Source organism: Octopus sinensis, linkage group LG9 (genome assembly GCF_006345805.1).
Source record: "Octopus sinensis linkage group LG9, ASM634580v1, whole genome shotgun sequence".
NCBI classification, from domain to species: Eukaryota; Metazoa; Mollusca; class Cephalopoda; order Octopoda; family Octopodidae; genus Octopus; species Octopus sinensis.
Window position 1 is genome coordinate 2936549 of NC_043005.1, and position 18946 is coordinate 2955494.

Below are 18946 nucleotides of genomic sequence, written 5' to 3' on the forward strand. Positions count from 1 at the left end.
CATTAGTGTGCTGGGAAAAAAAGGTCTAGTGACTTCTGCCTATTTATGATCAGGGTTCAATCTTTGGCGTGGTCATCTTCACCTTTCATCCTTTCAAATCCAATAAAATAAGGACCAGTTCTGCACCCTCTACATTTCCGGCCTTGTGCTTCTAGTGGAAAGGGTTATTGTTATTTCCTTGCAGCATAGACAGGATGCATTTTATCATACCTTCAGCACTTGTGGGGGTTGTCTTCCAGGATTAAACTCTCTCTCTCTCAACCTCCTCCTCCTCCTCAGCAAGAAACCTCTGGCCTCTCCTCTCATATTTTCATCCCCTCATTTACTACCACAAAGCTGTTCCCTTGCTAATGTAAACTCATTCATCAGATAAGGATTTTTTTTGTCTTGCAAGGCACATGGCACCCTGCCACTTGTGTTGGTGGCACAAAAACAGCAGTCGGTCCACACTGTAAAGCGGTTGGTGTTAGGAAGGACATCACCCAGCCATAGAAACCATCCCCACAGCAGACACATCAGAGCATGATGTAGTCTTTGGTCCCATCGGTTCCTGTCAAAGACCATCCAACTCATTCCAATATGGAAGGCAAACATTTAATGATGATGATGGTCTCTCTCCGTATGAACTCCAGCATAATCTGATAGCTTTCCAAGCAACCACAAAGCTAGAGGCCCACATCATGTCACCACAACATTTCTGTCTGTGGCCAAGACACAAAATTTCAATTCACCTACATTGCTGTAGCTTGGGCCTGCAGAGTAGAAATAACTCACTGAATCAGTTAATTAGGAGCAGGACTATAAAAACTTAAACTTGCCATACTGTGTTCAATTTCTCCTGTGACCAAAGAGCCTTCATAAATCCAGTCTTTTAGAACTCTGCTTCTCAAACTGACCAATCCAATCTCAATCCCCAAGAAATTTGGGGACCTTCATCCCCTTTTTAAGGAGAAAACAAAAGCAGCAAGCTGGCAGAAAATCATTATCATGCAGGACAAACTGCTGCTAAGCATTTTATCCATCTCTACGTTCTCAGTTCAGATTCCACCAAGGTCGGTTTTGGCTTTCATCTCTTTCGGAGTCGATGAAATAAGTACCAGTTGAGCATTGAGTCAATGTAATCGGCTTACCCCACAAGATTGAGGAAACGAAAGCTAGCTGATGTCCTTATAATTCTTATGTTTCTCACTGTTTTTGGACAAACTTACAGTTTTAAATCCCTTTTGTATTAAACAAGGCATTTTGCCATCCTTGTTCGATGCCCACCTCCTGGCGAGCAGGATTCCCCTATATGAAATATAACTTCTTTTTTTTTTTTAATATTTCAAATTTCAAAAATCTAAATTGATTAAATTATCAAGCTAAACGAGGCTCCAATTTCTTTAATCCTTCAACATTCAGATTAATCTGTCGTCGTTTGTCATTTAACATCTGCTTTCCATGCTGGCATGGGTTGGACGGTTTGACTGGGGACTGGCGAACCAGAAGGCTGCACCAGGTTCCAGTCTTGATCTGGCATAGTTTCTACAGTTGGATGCCCTTCCTAATGCCAACCACTCCAAGAGTGTAGTGGATGCTTTTACGTGCCATGGCACGAGGACCAGTCAGGCTGTTCTGGCAATGACCATGCTCAAAAGGTGTTTTTTTTTACATGCTACCTGCACAGGAGCCAGTCCGGTGGCACTGGCAACAACCACACCGGAATGTTGATTTTCACGTGCCACTAAGGCAACGCTGGCAACGATCATGCTTGAATGGTGCTTTTTATGTTCCACTGGCACAGGAACCAACGATCACGCTCGGATAGTTTTAATTAATCATTCATTATGTCATTGCTTTGTGATTTTGATGTGATTGTTTATTTTTAAGATGACTTGGTCGATTAGACGTGAGAGGGTGGATCTGTCCAGTTCAAACATAAAACAAGTAGAATCTTTGCATTTGATATGATGGCCAGTTTAAATACTAAAAGGTTAACAAAAAAGTCTCTCAAATGCTTTTAAGTACATAACGATTGTAAATTTTAATTAGTCTGAAATTTTCTTTGGTTTCTGTTTTATTTTTGCTTTTGATATTTGAACAGAAATTGCTGTCTGCTAAGCCAACTGTGACATTGGACTGTTCCAAGTTTGGTCAAGAGATGGAGGTGAGAGGATAAAACATACTTTTATTGTTAACCCCCTAAAGACTTGTGTTCTTTTATTGTTATCCTATAATAAGCTAGGTACTTTTTTTTACCCCACATGACTTTGGCACATTAATTGTTACCCCACAGTGTTTCAGGAGTTGTGTTTGTTTCCCTCTTCAGATAATAACAGAAGAAGTGAAATCAATCCAGGAAGATCTGAACTCTACAGAAATGGTCAACAGTAAAATCATGACCAGAGTTTTATTGACGTATCTAAAGTCAAGGAACCTTGATTTCATCATAACATCAGATTTGTATTCTTGACACAAACTTATTTATTTACACTTTTTGTTTTTTTTTTTTTCCTGTTGTAGTTTTGCATTTAATTTCACATATTTATATTTTACATCAAATCTTTTTTTTTTTCCCCCAATTATTGTGTTTGTTTTTGGATGTTTTTCCTAAATGCTAACTTTTCCAGTCTTGAAGTGATTATGAAGTCAGGGGTGAAGGTCATTCTCAGTAAGAATAAACTGGAACAAGCAAAGTTATGTACCGCCTTCTTCTTAAGATTAAACAATGTCTTGAAGAAATATTTCACTTGATGACCAAGAGTTTAGCTGTTTAGCCTCTCCACCCTCATGCTGTTTCTCTCTCTCATTCCCTTTCTCATTTGTGTCTGTGTTATAAAGATGTCTGAAAACAAATGTCACAGCCATGAAAAAAATAAACGGCACCACCACGGAATTAGCTGTCGGGAGGAAAGTAAAAAAAGTGTGACGTCACTCATCCACCTTCATTTGTTTCCATAGAATTTATCAAATTAGAAAACCCAAATTTAATATATTTTCTGAAATTGCAAATTATTTAAAATATAAAAATATAATTTTCAACAGAGAGAATTTATCAAAATATAAAACAAATGAAGTTTGAAGTTAAGTCTAAAAATAAATGTGATACTTATGCTCTGTAGATACTTATGCTCTGTAATGTTTCACATGCATGCATATTGATGTCGAATTTGTTCCAATAACTTTCCGAATATTTCGTCCTTAAATTCATAACACCACATGAATTCAATGAGATGGGATTGAAGTAAATTTCGGGCGGTTCCATTTTCTCTTTTGTTGCAATTCTTCACATGCTTCCATAAACATTCTATGTGGTTGGTTGTGGCAAATGTTACCGGATCAACAAAATTTATGGAATGATTTTTCTACTTTCACTTCTGACAGCTAATACCATGACAGTGCCTAAATAGGTAATATATTTGAATGTTGTTTCTGTTGCTAAAATCTCCAACCAGCTGAGAGTAGTGGAAAAGTAAAAGACTTTGTTGTCCAGGGTATAAATGGGTTTCTAAGGTTGTGTGTGTTTGAAAAGAAGCAGTGTGTATAAAGTTCCCCATTTTCAAGTGGCCTTCTCTTCGTTCATTGCATTTTGTCACCTTTTTTGGGGTTTTAATTTTTATTCCCTTCATATTACAGGGGAAACTCTAACAGCAATACTTGGAAACATAGGTAAATCCGTCCGAAGGGCGTAATTCTTGTAGAAAGAACTGCAGCACTCGCAGACATGTGTAAAATCCTTTAGAAGACCTCAATCTCAGCAAATAGGCTGCCGTGAAAACAATAACGAAATACTTTTGTATGTGGAAAATGAACGGAGATGTTACTCATCGCATTTTTCTTTTCATCTGTTTTACTTCCCGGCGGAACATAAGTGCAATTTTTTCCTTGGGAAGCAAGCTGCTTTATTTCTTTTAAATTGCCATAAAGGCATTACACAGAGGGGACACTACAACACATGTGGGGACATTTAACAATAAAAATTAAAATATGATGGATGCTATGAATGACACATGAAAATGGACATGAAAAACATTAAAATCAAAATATTTAAATAATGATACATGAATGATAACTTGAGAATATGAGAATATGAGAAGTGTGTCACTCACCCCACTCTGAGTAACACCACTCACCACCTCTGAGTCCTGAGTCCTCTCTAGTCTTTAATCTAGTCTTTCCTTTTTCTCCATCGCTGAGTGACAACACTCTCTCCTCCATATACACATAACCTTTTTCACCGGGAGAGGAGTCTTTTATATTTTGTGGTGTTTGTTCTTTCTTCTTTTTTTTCCTGTGGGGAGAGGGGGTGGGTGGGTTTGGTGTCTGAGTGGTCTTGGGCGGGGTGGAGTTGATCTGGGGTCCCACGTCACACAGACTATTTCCTTTTATTCTCGCTCACCGTCCATTCATCCTCCTTGTTCTTTCCTTCCTTCCATCTGTATTTCTTACTTTTCCTCCTCCGTCTTCTGTTGTTTTCCTCTGTAGAGGGCAGTGCACTCTAAAGTGGCCCTTTTGGCCACATTTAAAGCAGTGTGGGATTCTGCCCTCCACCCATACTCTTAGAACTATCTCTCCCAATGATTCTGTCTCTGCCAAATTTTCCAGATGTTTTTCCTCGGTCTGAATGATAAGTTCAAGCGACTTCCCTTTAAATCTTCCGTTTCCGTGGCCTGGAGGACAGCCACTTCCTCTTCACTTCTAATGAGGACGGCTGCCGCAACCCAAGCCACATTTATATCAGGCGGAATTCCTTCTGCCCTTATCTTGGAAGTCCTTCATCCAAGATACGTGGGTAAAAGGACCATTTCCTCCATCTTTACTGTTTTACCCGCCAACCTCCTTGCCTCCTCCTCTAATCTAAACTGAACAACCATTGTCCCATATTGGCATCCTCTTGTCATGTGCCTCAAGCCATTGACAATTTTCCATTGCTGTATGACATGGAGCATTGTCTTGTTGAAAGACGACACTGTTTTCTGAAACTCCTGGATGCAGTTTAGCAATTGATGGCTTTAAAGCATCCGATAAAGTAGAAGCATAAGTAGCTGAATTCATCCTTCTCTGATATAGAAACATTTCTCTGGGTCCTGTGGCAGGCCCGCACCATGATAGAACCACCCCCATGTTTCTCAGTTGTTACCAGACATTCAGCCTTAAATGCTTCCCCAACCCTGCGACACACAAAAGTTACACCTGATGTACCGAAAACCCGAGTAAAAACATGAAAAATAATATTAGCTTTATGTTGGATGACTTTTTTATATATTTTGGGCAAGAAACCATTAACATTAAGTTTATATGTTGATTGAATACATGTACTATCTTACCTCATAGTTACTTCCATCAGACCATATGACTTTTGACCATTGCTCACTGGTTCAATTTGAGTGGTTTTTGGCCCAATGAAGACATTTTTCCATATTCGCTTCAGAAACCCATGGCTTCTTCCTAGCTTTACAGCCTTTCAGACTGTACTCTACAAGCCTTCTCTGACAGTTCTGGTTGATATTTGTGAAGTATTTGCCTTGTTGAAGTCTGCACAGAGTTCCGAAGATGTTTTCCTTCTCTTTCTGAGCAACTGACAGATGATGGATCTATCATCACGAGGTGATGTGACCTTTTTTTCTGCCAGTTCTTTGTATTGTCTCTCTGAAGTGCACATTGAGACCATTTCATCTTCTGAACAATCTTCATGATGTGCTATGATTTGACCTCGCGCACACTTGCTCAACTCCCTTGTTTTAGGCATTTTACTGTTAATTAACTCTATCTACAATATATTTTAGTATAAAATTCCGAAATAATCAAGGAAACGTAAGTTAATCTTGGACATTGGTCTTACTCATAATTGGTTGCATATATACAAGTAGTAATTGATGCTAAAGGAGGGTCAACCAGATATTAAAACTAATATATATTTCATAATCTACCATGTGCACGAGTTTCATTAACATTGAGGTAGCAGAACCCCAAAACATTGGGCTGGCCTAATACTTTTGGCCTAGGCTGTATATATCTACATATATGTATTTCAGTATTATGCACCTCAACATGTATGTAAGGATTTCTACCTGTAAATGAAAGAAAGGGGTGATTATAGATAGGTACTCCCGATTGGTCACCCCAATTGTGGGTTTGTATTCCTATATACAGACAGCTTCAGTGACTTGTCTCAGCATTGCATCAGTGGGATGTGTGGATAAGATGCCTAACCTAAGTCTCCCCAAGGAGCCCTTGTGACAGTCTACAGCATGCTGATAGATGATAGAGTCTGGTTTATTTTTTCAATGTAGTTGTCCAGGTGTTCTTTGAACCTATCATTGATGCTCCTAGAAGTCTCACCTATGTATGACTCTGGGTTAGTCGCGCAAGCTCCCTTCTTGGCACTTAATCTGGTGTACAGTGTTTTTCTTTCTGCAGTTCACATCTGGGTTTGTAGAACATACTGCACAATTATTTTGACACGTGATTCTATCAAATGGATATGATCTACATAATACTGATTTGATAGTCCTACCTGTCTTTTCTACAACTTTGATATTAAGGCCAGTTGTGTTCAGGATTTTCTTAAATACCCAACTTAATTCGTTAATTTCCATTATTATTAACGACCTTTCCGCATCCGTCAGGCAATTTGAATATTCCATCAGTATAAAATTTCACTGGTTTTGAAGAAAAAAATGTTATCTAGATGCATCTTAATTCCGTCTAAATTGTTAAATGTTTTTCCTTGCAATGAGTTCTGTAGCGGCAAAAACAAATGGTAATGAGGTGGTGCGATATCAGGAGAATTTGGTGGAAGGAGTAAGAGATTCCAGCCGAATTTATGTAACTTTATTTGGGTAGCCAAAGACACACGTGGTTAGGCATTGTCTTGTTGGAACACTGCCCCTTTCCTGTTGGCAGCTTCTGGTCTCAGTTCATTGATTTTTTTTGGTTCAAATTAGCCACTTGATGATTGTACACACCAGAATTAATGGTCTGGTTTTGTGGCAGAATCTCATAATAAATAATGCCTTTATGATCCCACCAAACACAAAGCATAGCTTTTCTGGCATGGATATTGTCTTTGGTTGCTGTTTTGGGTGTTCCTTACACAAACTCCAGGATCTTTTGTGCACTACATTTTTGGTACACAATCCATTTTTCATCTCCAGTCACAAGTTGTTTCAAAGAAGACATACTTTCATTCCTTTTCAAAAGCATATCACAAATGGAATATTGGTTCAAGCAATTCTTTTCCGAGAATTTGTGAGGGACTCATACATTATAGCAAGAAATGTATCCTAGCTTCACTAGATGTTCTTGAACCATACTTTTAGAAATTTCCAGCCCCTCTGCAAGTTCTCTCGTCATATTTGAGTTTTCTTCGATTTTTACCTTCAAAACATCTTCATCCCATTTTGAAGGTCTTCCACTGCGACGTTCTTCTTCGAAGCTAAACTCTCCAGCTTTAAATTTTGCAAACCACCTTCAAACACTTGATTCACCCACAGCATCATCATCACCATAATCTTCACAAATGTTTTTGCAAATCGTTGCAGCATTTTCTCCTTTTTTAAAAAAGAAAAGCATTACAATGCGAATATGAAATTTTTGGTTCTCCATTTCAAATGTCAATAAAGGGGAATCCGGAATGAAGGATAAATCTGTTTTTAATCAAGAACAAAGAAGAGATGCACCACCACTTCAAGCAATGCCAAAGTCTTACCTGTGTTACCTTTCAGGTGTGTTCAATGAAGCGTTAAAAGATTCAGCTTGAAAACACTCAGAACTTGCCGGACAACCTTATATTTTACCATTTCTTTTAATGGTTCTATTGGTTTTGTTACTCTTTTTGTGGATGAGCACTAAAATAATAGACAATTCTCAGAAGTCTTAACAAAACGAAAATTATTTATTACAGGAGGAATTGGTGATAGCATTCTGAAATATGGTGTACCAGAGTCTCAGGTAAACATAAGAAAAATTATGAGCTCCTGGTTATAGAATTTACAAATCCAGACAAATGTGGATGCGTCATATTAAAAGTCCATCACACAATACTGCATAATATATAAATATGGGAGAAGAGATGAAGAATGTGGAACATGGTAAATGTTCAAATAGTCCAGAAACTGTTAGGTTTTACAGTGTTTTTCCATTCGATATATTTTCCATGTGGTGGAAGTGAATTCCAACAACGAAGAGATACTGTGTCTTGCTTCTTTCGGGACTTGTCAGGAACTGCCTAAAATCTTGCTGTGTCTTATGACAGGTGGCATGTATCTATACACAATGCCCTCAGTTGGCTAAACCAACCACATCACACACAGCCAGGTGACAGTTTATCTGTTTCTTCTATATGGCTACCCTTTCTATTTACACCTATCAGTCCCTTCACTTCTACCCTACTCTGCTGCTTCCTGGGTTCTCTTTCATATCTACTCTTCTTAGTGTTGTGGCTGCATTTTTCTATTTAGGTCCCTATTACATTTATGTTTTTTTTTAGGGCCTAATATTCTGTGGTTATTCATAGGATCACCTCCAGTCTTAATAACATTGTCTGCATATTGAAACTACTTTATTCTGTACGTGTCCTTCCCTATCTTTATACCCTGCCCTAGCAAATGCTGAGTTGTAATATGCCCCTTCATCAGCAAACAGCCTGGATACTCTGTTAGATACACTTCTTGGGGATACTTCACAACATATACTCTTGGTTGTTGGATCCCAACTCACATAGTTCAAGCTTTCATTTTGCAAATGGAACGGTTCGAACTTTTCTTCTTTGAGGTTAAATTTTGCATCAAGGAATCTTACAACTCTGATTTCTATTTCCAGTCCACAGTTTTTAAAGAATTTAATAAGTGTTTTTCTTACATCTTCCTATTTCTACATTACTACTTCTAATACAGTGTAAATAATGCATCATCTCTATATAATCCTCCTCCTAAGTTCAGGTACCAACATTCTATTATTGATGATAAGTATATTCCTACTGTATCTGTTACTTGTGCTAATTCATTTGACCCCATTTTTATGCTGTATGAAACCTCCCTATCAGACCAAGTCCAAAGTTTGCTTTCATATTTTATCATGGTGTTTCTAACCATGAAGATTATATCTATTTTGTCTCTAGGAAGGTCAGAGTTACTTTTTTGCAAATAATAGCACCTTGTTTAGGACAACTGGATTTATTGAGTAGTAGTAGTAGTAGTAGCAGTAGCAGTAGTAGTAATAGTAGGCATCCGTCAGTCTCGAGAGACCCTGGATCTGCACCTGAAGAAATTGTGTCAGCTGCTGATGGTGGTGCAGCGTCTGCTGTGGCTGTAGAGGCCCACAGGGGAGTGGCAGTCACACAATGACTGCATTTGAAGGAACTCTCTACCGGTTTTAACTTTAGCCGAGTGCTTTTGTCTCTGCTGGCAAGTTCCTGTTTTTCTTCCTCTCACTTCATCCCCTTTCGCAATATTTGTCTCCAAAATGGGCAATTATCTGTGACCTCCTCCAGGACATCCAGATCAAATGATTTCATATCTCTCTTGCAGATGTCCTTGAAATGAAGATGAGATCATCCTCATGCTCTTGTGCCAATGACCAATTCCCCATTCAGGAGGACTTTTGGGATCCTCCCGTCCAGCATGTGATGTATATGACCGGGTCAGTGCAGGTGGTGCTGTGCTGGAGCAAGGTGAATACACCAGGTGTCCTGGCATGGTTGGAGACTTCAGTGTTGGTGATGCGGTCGGTCCACTTCATATCCAGGATGCATCTCAAATTATGAAGATTGAGATGCTGCTCCTGTCTGAAGTAGAGGCTCTATGTCTCACTGCCGTAAAGTAGTGTACTGAGCAAGTATGCCTTATAGACATCAGTCTTGGTGTCGGTGGCCAGTTTTCTGTTCTCCCAGACTCTCTTTGTGAGCTTGGGAAATGTGGAGGATTCCTGTCCAATTCACCTACTGATCTCAGGGTTCAGGAAGAGGTCTTCAGAGATTGTAGAGTCAGGGTAGAAGAACTGATGGACTACCTCCAGCTTGTAGTGGAGTGGGGGGGGGGGGCAGTGCTTGACTTATTGGTCCAGGCTGAATTCCTGACTGGCCTTTGAGAGTTTGTCCACAAGGTGCTGCATTTGCTCCCCAGAGTGCACTGTCAGTGTTGCATTGTCTGCAAACATCATTTCTCTGATGAGTACCTGACGAACCCTGTAGTTTGCTTTCAGACTAAACAGTTTACCGTCTGATCTGGTGTGAAGGTAGACACCATTTGGTGATATTCCAAATGTGTGTTTCAGCATGACTGTTAAGAAGATGCCAGACAGGGTCGGGGGCAAGTACACAGCCCTGCTTCATGCCACTACATATGCTGAATGCCTCCAAAGAAGAGCCATCAAATTGAACGGACACCTAATGGAATGAACGCATGAATAATGACTTACCGTAATATCCATGGATATTACAAATTACATTGTAATCATCCAAATGGATACAGGTTATAGTCACAAACAACATGGAAACATGCGTAGTGATGCATTTAGATATTTATGAAATTCCATCCTTAGATTATTATTACCTCTGCCTTCGTTAAGGTGGAGGTATTGTTTTCAGTCCTGGTCATTTGTTTGTTTGTCTGTGGACAAGATATCTCAAGAAATGCTGGATAATTCAGATGAAACTTTCAGGGATGTTTGGTCTCATGACTGGCATGAACTGATTAGATTTTGGGATCGATCCGGTACCAGACAAGGATTCTGGATTATTTCTTATATTTACTTTACATGAAGTATTACAATCTTATGTTGACTTTCAAGTCTTTCTCTGATTATCTCCCTTATATATTATACATACATATTAACACTTTACAGTATACTTATATATATATACATACACCTATACATCAATCTAAAAGAACGGGAATATTAGATGAAGGCCGGAATTTAAGAGAAGAGAAAACCAAAAGGTCTCATGCTGTTCCTTTAAAAATTCCTGATACTGCCACAACTAGATTTGAGGCTGCCAGAACTACACTTGATCAGTCAGCAGAGACCATTCATGAAACTTGTGGGGCTGTCCAAAGGTGGGCAAAAAGCCATTTCTGGCAGAGCCATCAATGTACCATCCAAGCTGCAGTCCGTTGTGTCATCGTTACCAAGACTACCAAATTCATCCGATGTCATCGCATTGAAACTCAAATGGAGGTTGGCATATAAAGGATGTTATATGCACGAATATGTGCATCTGGAAAAGTGAATGGAGGTACTTTGCTGGCCTCAGAAAAATAATCCCTTGTACAAGGACATCAAGGTCTGTCATGAATGGGAAAACCAGTGCAGGGAGAGAAAGCTGAGGCACAGTCAATGAATTGTGCACAAGAAAGGGCAGTTTGGATAACAGTGGGTGAGGGATATCCATGTAAGGTGAAGTGTAAATATCCATGTAGGGCAAGCCATGATGGGGTGGCCAGAATTGTCGGGCTTGTGGATCTCGGGAAGGAAGTAAATAGTGAGAGCATGTGGAGTACAGACAACAAGGTTGGGGATGGTGGGAGGAGGAAATAATTGGTGCAAGATACAATCTGTTGGTAGTTTGACATGGGTCGGGGGGGGGGCAGATGGTGATAGAAGGAGGTGTCTTGAAATTGGTGGAGCACTTTAGCCTTATAGAAGTCAGCAGACCATACCACTACGGCTCCACCTTTGTCAACCGGTCTGAGGGTAATGTCTTGGCAGTGTTGGAGACATAACACAAAGAAGAACTTGTTCTCTTCTTCATAACACTACTCCCCTCCCTAGACCTTTGTTGACCCAAGAAAAGTACCTGACATTTATAAACATCCAAAACTTAAACCTAAATACATTAATCATACAGGAAATAATCCTTAAACTTCTGGGGTCTCTTCCTTTACCACTTCTGAGGAGATTCTTGGTCCCCCACTGGTGTCTTTTGATTCTCTGCTTGTTTCATTTCTTCCTCTCTGTGACTGTCTTGCTCTTTCACTTCTTCTTCATTCTCCCCAGTACCTTCATCAAAAGAGGGTTCCCAGCTGAACTGGCCAGGCCCACAGACAGTTCACATACACAATCTTAGCACAAGACCTCTCGACCCTCAAATCCAGTGTGTCACATTGAACAGGTGATGCATCACAGTGTACAGTTCCTCCAATGGACTCTGCAGCTTTGGCAACTGTTCCTTTTTCCTCTGGGCATTAAGACAGCCACACTTCATCTCCCTCCTCGAAGTTGACCTCACTGGCCCTGGCATCATGCTGACATTTCAGTACTTTGTCCCTGTCAGTCTCTCTTGCAGATGTTTCATATTGCTATTCTAATGTTAATTTATTGATGCATTTGGGCAAACCTCTGTCTCTATTATCAGACAATTTCAAAACTGTTTAAAAAAAGCTCAAAACTCTGCAAAAAATTCGCTACAAATTCTTTGTGGTTCAAAACGTTGCTTTTTACTCAACCTGATATTATTTCTGCTACTTTATTGCTGTCTCTTGCATTCTGGAGTTCAGATAGTCACCTAGTATTATGTGCCACTATAATTTGTGCTAAATTGTCGCTTGTGGAGACAGCCAATCTGATATTGTGTCTATTAAAGGTTTTATGGTAATTGTTAAATGTCAGAAAACAGTTCCCTACAGCAGCAAAAAATTGCCCCAGATTATAAGAAGTTACTTGTGTACCAAATACTGCGTTATGTAATCTTCAACTTACCAACTCTATTTTGGATTTCTCTATTCTTATTAAGGGTCAACCAGAGCAATTCTTTCTACTGCGGTGTTTGGGATCCTAGTTTACATCATCCATACTCAGCATATTCCTATTTTGGCCTCTTCTTGCTTATTCTATTGTTTTCGCTATGGTGTTTCACTGCATTTTCTTTACCATGTTCGTCATTGATAGGTTTAAGGTGGTCAGCTGGCAGAATCGTTAGCGGACTGGGCAAAATGCTTAGCGGCATTTCATCCGTCTTTGCATTCTGAGTTCAAATTCTGTCAGGATTGACTTTGCCTTTCATCCCCTCAAGGTCGATAAAATATGTACCAGTCATGTATTGGTGTTGATGCAATTGACTTTTCTCCTCCCCTCTAATTTGTGGCTTTGTACCAAAATTTGAAGCCAATAATTATTATGTAAAAAGCACCATTCAAGCGTGGCTGTTGTCAGTGCCGCCTGACTGACCCTCATGCCAGTGGCACATAAAAAGCCCCACTACATTCTCGGAGTGGTTGGCATTAGGAAGGGCATCCAGCTGTAGAAACTTTGCCAGATCAAATTGGAGCCTGGTGCCCTCAGTCAAACCGTCCAACCCATGCCAGCATGGAAAGTGGACGTTAAACAACAACGATGATGATAGGTTATTTCTTTGCAGTTAATTCCCCTGTTACTATTTCCAGCCCCTTTCTCTTGGTCTTGCTATACTCTTACAGAGGTTTTGAGTTCATTTTTCCCTGGCTTATTAATTATTTTGTGGATTCCATTGATGTTTGTATTCATCCCAGTTTGATTCCCACGGCTCCATACCAATCCGTCCTTACAGCTTGCTTCTTCTAATACATTGCTATAATATTTTTCATTTCTTCTAAAGATCTCCTTATTCGCTGATAATCTAGAGATGTGGGTCGAAATGTTCTTGATAGTTAGAAGCTTTCTTCCCAACTAAATAGTTCCAGGTTCAGTCCCACTGTGTGGCTCATTGGGCAAGTGTCTTCATCTATAGCCTTGTGAGTGGATTTGGTAGACAGGCACAGGAAGACGCCCGTCGTGTGTGTGTGTGTGTGCCTTCCTTTGTGTCTGTTTGTCCCCCACCACTGCTTGACAACTGATGTTGGTTTGTTTACATCCCTGTAACTTAGCAGTTCAGCATAAGAGACCAATAGAATAAGTACCAGGCTCTTCAAAAACTGAGAACTGGGGTTGATTCCTTCCAGGCAGTGCCCCAGCATGGTCACAGTCTAAAGATAGAAACAAGTAAAACATAAAACAGATTCCATTATGGTTTTGGGGTGATTTCTGTTAAAACTGGATGTTGTCATTGAGTTTATGGAATGGTTGGTATACACCCATAATCAAATCTAAGGTAACACTGAAGAACTTAACCTTAGTGTGCCATCTTTTAGGGAATGGGTTAAGCCTAAACCCTTGAAGAACCTAAATAACTCTTCTCTGTACTTTTTCTAGTTTAACATTGTTGTGTTTATGTAATGTGAATAGAGGAATATACAATGTTTATGTAATGTGAATAGAGAGCCACCCCTATACAAAATCCCCCCCCCCCCCCATTCGCAGAAATATCCTACTTATACAGAATAGGGTTTATATCCCTCCAAGGTTGGTTACCTGAGCTGAATTGCTAAATGCCATGCTGATGTCAAACATACTTGGTCTGTCCTTTCTGACCCATTTTCTCTCCAATTCAATAATAGATTTTCTAGCAGTTAATATAATATCTTACTTCCTCCTTAGAGAGATTGGAATTTTTTTTTATCTGTGTGTGTGTGTGCTTCATTGTTGTTATCATCCCACCACCACCACCACCACCCTCTCTTTCAATTCCTTTTTTATTTTTGTAGAAATGCCAAACTTCTTTTTGTCTTCTTTCTGACCTTTACATCTTCCTCCTCCTCCTCCGCTATCTCTCTCTCTCTCTCTTTCTCTCATACTACTTTATCCTTCAACACCATTTGATCTCTGAATGAAAGAAATCTTTTAACTGTTTGAGGAAAACTCAGATTTAAGATTTCTCTTCTTCCTCACAGCATAAAATTTATTCTATTGCTTGAATTATAAATCTGTGCTTAAATTAGCCTGAATTAATTATCCCAATGTTAATTATCTGTTAGATGCCAACTAAGTTCTGTATATTCTTCATTATAAAGATTTGCTTCCGTCCCCATTATAGCTAGCATTTTGATAACTGGCAAATGTCTCTCTCTGTCCTTCTTCGCCCAGAAGAAATCACTGTTGAATGGAAGTGGTTTCCTGGCCTACATAATTACAGTTTTTCTGGAGTTGAGGATAATGGTGAATGCCATCACTGTTCATTCACTCCCACACGCTTTTACATAACAGCAATGACATAGAAATGAAAGCCATACATATGTAAAACACCAGACAATGTTAATGAGTTGTGTTTGGGTGTGAATGAATATGATGCAATAGTTCTTACCAGCGTGTAACTCAGTCAGTCATTTTAACCCTTTCGTTACCATATTTCTGTTCAAATACATTGATTTTGCAAATAATGAAGGATTCAGTGAAACAACTTTGTCGTTATTAAACTGATTTTTGGAAGTAAAGTCAGTGGGAAATTTTGATGGGAAGTTTTCATTTGGATCACTTTCAAACGGGAGAACTGTCTCCTGGAACCAGGAGCAATCTCAAGCAGGTTGATAGCAAAAGGATTTCTGATATTCTTTGAAGCTTTTGAAACTTTCTAAAAGAAACGTCCTGATTATTTACATCATAAGTTGTGACCCCCTTCGGTCACAGATGACCGTGGGATTGCACTTAGAACATGGGATTAAATCTTTTCTGCAGGGACATAAAATTAACTTTTAACACTTAGAACCCTTTTCTACCTAAATGACCCTGCATTAACTTGAAGGACCCTTTGTAACACTTATTTACCCACCTAAGTCTGATATGAGTAGAATTATTTAAAAAGCACCGATAGAACTATCTCCACCCCAATCTCATTTCATTCTTAGTGTAATACTTCTAAGGTGATTGACTGATTTCCAGGTGTACATCAGGTGCCGATGACATTTATACAATTAAGTAAATTCTGGCTCTTATTTCTCCATTTTCTATAAATAAAGCACTTCTGTTCACTATTAGGAATTCAAACTTATTTAGGCAACATATTTATATTAGCCTAGACGAAGATTAGTTATTAATTTTAATGAGATTTAGACCTATAAGGATAAAGGTAATAATTTTGATGTCAACATGGGATTAACTCTACACAGGGTAACCAATCTTAGAGGTACTGTATTTTCAGGCATATAAGGTCCACCCTAATTTTGGCAGGCCTGATCTGAAAAAAAACAAAACCTGCAGCTAGCCCCAAATCCTCTAGCTAAATGTCTCCCACATTTTCATGTACAGGAACCATGAAAATTAGATTGACGCCCTTCAGTAAGCTATTCTGGTAGGCTAAGTTGCAATTACCTTAACGATACCAATTATCAGCACAGCCTCCCCTATCACCAGTATTCTCCATCATTAATAATGCTAACCACTACCAACCAACAATAACTGCCAACAATCACCATTAGTATTATCAATCTGAACTGCTGACACTAGCAACGGCCACTTCTAATTCAAAGCTTTCATCACCACTCAAGCAATATACACCACCACCACCACCATCATCATCATCATCAGAACTTACAATGATGAAAGGGCCCCGTGTCCTCAATGTAGGACACGGGCAATCTTGTCCCCCCCCACTCTCCACGATTATCTGTTTTTTTGTTTTCTGTATAACAGTTCCACTTCTATAATAAATCTCTGAACAAGATGTAAACAGTAACCGCTCGACAACGTAAAGTATACTAGCCATCTCAATATGGCTAACCACAAAGGGTGGGCGTTACTGTAACTTTTAGCCCCAGGAGATCATCGTCTCCAGCTGGCTTTAGGCACACTTTCTGTGCCCTTATGGTATTTGCAAAGGGAGGTCATCCCCTCTCACAAACCTAAGCGATACGCACGGACTGCAGTTTCAAGGTAATTTGCCTCTTGTCAACGTACGGCAATCACCGGTTTACGATTATAAAATCAGTACATAGAAGAACAATACAGGACATACAAAAAACAGTTAAGTGGTTCGTTTAAAAATTTCCACAATATATGGATTATTCATTATACAAAAAACTGTATTTAAATTGTCCTTTGCATTGACTAATATAACATTACATTAGATTGAAATCTTACCGATATATTTTAAACCCCGGCAACCAATAAGGCCCCGCAGCTTTCCTTTCCTCTTCTCCATCCTTAGTTAAACTGGGTTTCTGACACCCACCTTTTTCGCCACTTCCTTCCATCTTTTTTCATACACACCTCGTGGTAAGGTCTTCTTTTCCAGCCCCATTTTGCTCTTCAGATGATATCTGAAGTAAGTGAGCAAGCCGGGGCCTGAGACAAAGGATCCTATTGCGACTCCTTCCATTCTTGTACGCCACATGCATTCTTTTACTACTGCAACCGTGCAGTGAAAACATGCCTCACCTTCCTTCGAGAGTTCAGTTGGCGGTATCATCTTAATCATAGACTCAGCCGACAGCTGTACTCGTCCCAGATGCGATAACACGTGTTCTGCGTAACTTATCAAGTCTGACAACTGCCGACAGTGTACAAAAGCGTGCTGGACGGTTTCATCGTCCAACCCGCATCTTGGACACGTCGGTGGCACTGAAATTCCGTGCCGCGATAACTTCTCGCGAACAGGTAAAGCATTCCTATAACACTGCCAGGCCAGGGATCTTTTTGGAAATTATCCAAATACCCCGTCCCGAAAGTCTTTTTAAACAGGTTGGTAAGCTGGTCCTCGTCGAACCCCAGAGCCCCTCCTAGGACGTCGTCGTTCTTTGCTTCGACCAGCCTGCTATAAAATACTGAGGTGGTATTTCCGCAGCCGGCCTTGCCTGCCTTGTGGATCAGCGTGAGTGCCTGTCGACACTCCTTTTGCCATAAAGTCAGATTCCGTCTTTTGATGCAACCGGGTTTAAAATTCACTAAGGAAGCCGGTCTCGGGAAAAATTCCCCTGCCAGCGGACTCCACACCTTATCACCCTCCAGGTGGTGCCAGAGATGCTTCAGCCTCAACGCATGCCTGCGCATCATCAACCAAGGCATTCCTAACCCACCCTTTAACGGTTCCTGGCAGCAAACGGAGCGCCTCACAAGTGGCTTTCCTCCCTTCCACAAAAAGCAGAAAAGGATTCGCTCCAACTTGCTAAGCCATGAATCGGGGCAAGGGACAATGGTCAGGCGGTAAGTGATTACAGATGCAATGAACATCTGTACCACCTCCGCCCTTCCTTTCAAGGACAGAAACCTTCCGGACCAGGTCCGTACTATGGCCTCCACCTTGTCCGTCACCTCACTCCAATTCCTCTCCGTTTGGGAGTCTGACCCAAACCAAACTCCTAGCAACTTAACAGGACCATCTGTCCAGTGTCCCACGGCACTGGACGATATCGACTTGCTCCTCCAGGTGCCGAGGCGTAAGCCAATCGACTTGTCCTTGTTAACTTGTGCTCCTGCCACCACCTCGTATCCTCTGATAGCATCTTCTACACAAGGTAGCTGAGCCTCATTGGACACGATGAGGGTGACGTCATCCGCATAAGCAGAAACCGTCCTCCCGCCTCCGATCTCATCCGGGTTACTTCCCAGCCTCTATAACTTTTGCAGCAATGGCTCGAGAGCCAACACGTACAAAAGTGGTGACAAGGGGCACCCTTGACGAACTGAACATTCGATCGAAAATGGTTCCGTTAGGTAACTGTTTATCTGGACGGTGGACTTGATGCCGCTATACATAGTGGAGATCCACCCGCGAAATTCAGGGCCCAGCCCAGCCGCTTCGAGGACCGTCGCCAGGTACTTATGGTCTACCCTATCGAACGCTTTACTTTGGTCTAAATGGACCATTACCCCGCCCTTACCCACCCTATCTAAGGTGTAGCGTATAAGGTGAAGATTGTCCTGGATCGACCTGCCTGGAATTGCACATGTCTGTGCTTTCCCTACAAGTTTCTCCACGACAGTCGTCAACCTTTTTGCCAACACCTTGGCCAAAATCTTTAACTCTACATTAAGTAGAGTTATGGGCCTGTAATTATTAATGTTATCCCCCTTACTCGGGTCTTTCTGGATTAGCGTCACCACTCCCTGGCTTACAGAACTGGGAATTCTCCCGTTCTGCTGCCAGTTCGCGTAGACGCCTGCCAGTATTCCTCCGAACAAG

General features: G+C 40.5%; 1 protein-coding gene across 2 annotated transcripts in view; it reads left to right on the forward strand.

Moving 5' to 3' along the window:
• LOC115215765 overlaps positions 1–18946 on the forward strand; it is a 68377-nt gene that overhangs the window by 13782 nt on the left and 35649 nt on the right. Inside the window, exons 6-7 of one of the 2 annotated variants that reach the window (XM_036505723.1) lie at positions 2084–2146; positions 2309–2442. In XM_036505723.1, coding sequence (XP_036361616.1) covers positions 2084–2146; positions 2309–2442 — 197 coding nt within the window. Of the gene's footprint in view, positions 1–2083; positions 2147–2308; positions 4262–18946 lie in introns of those variants that run through there. The other variant, XM_029785063.2, reaches the window with a different exon arrangement.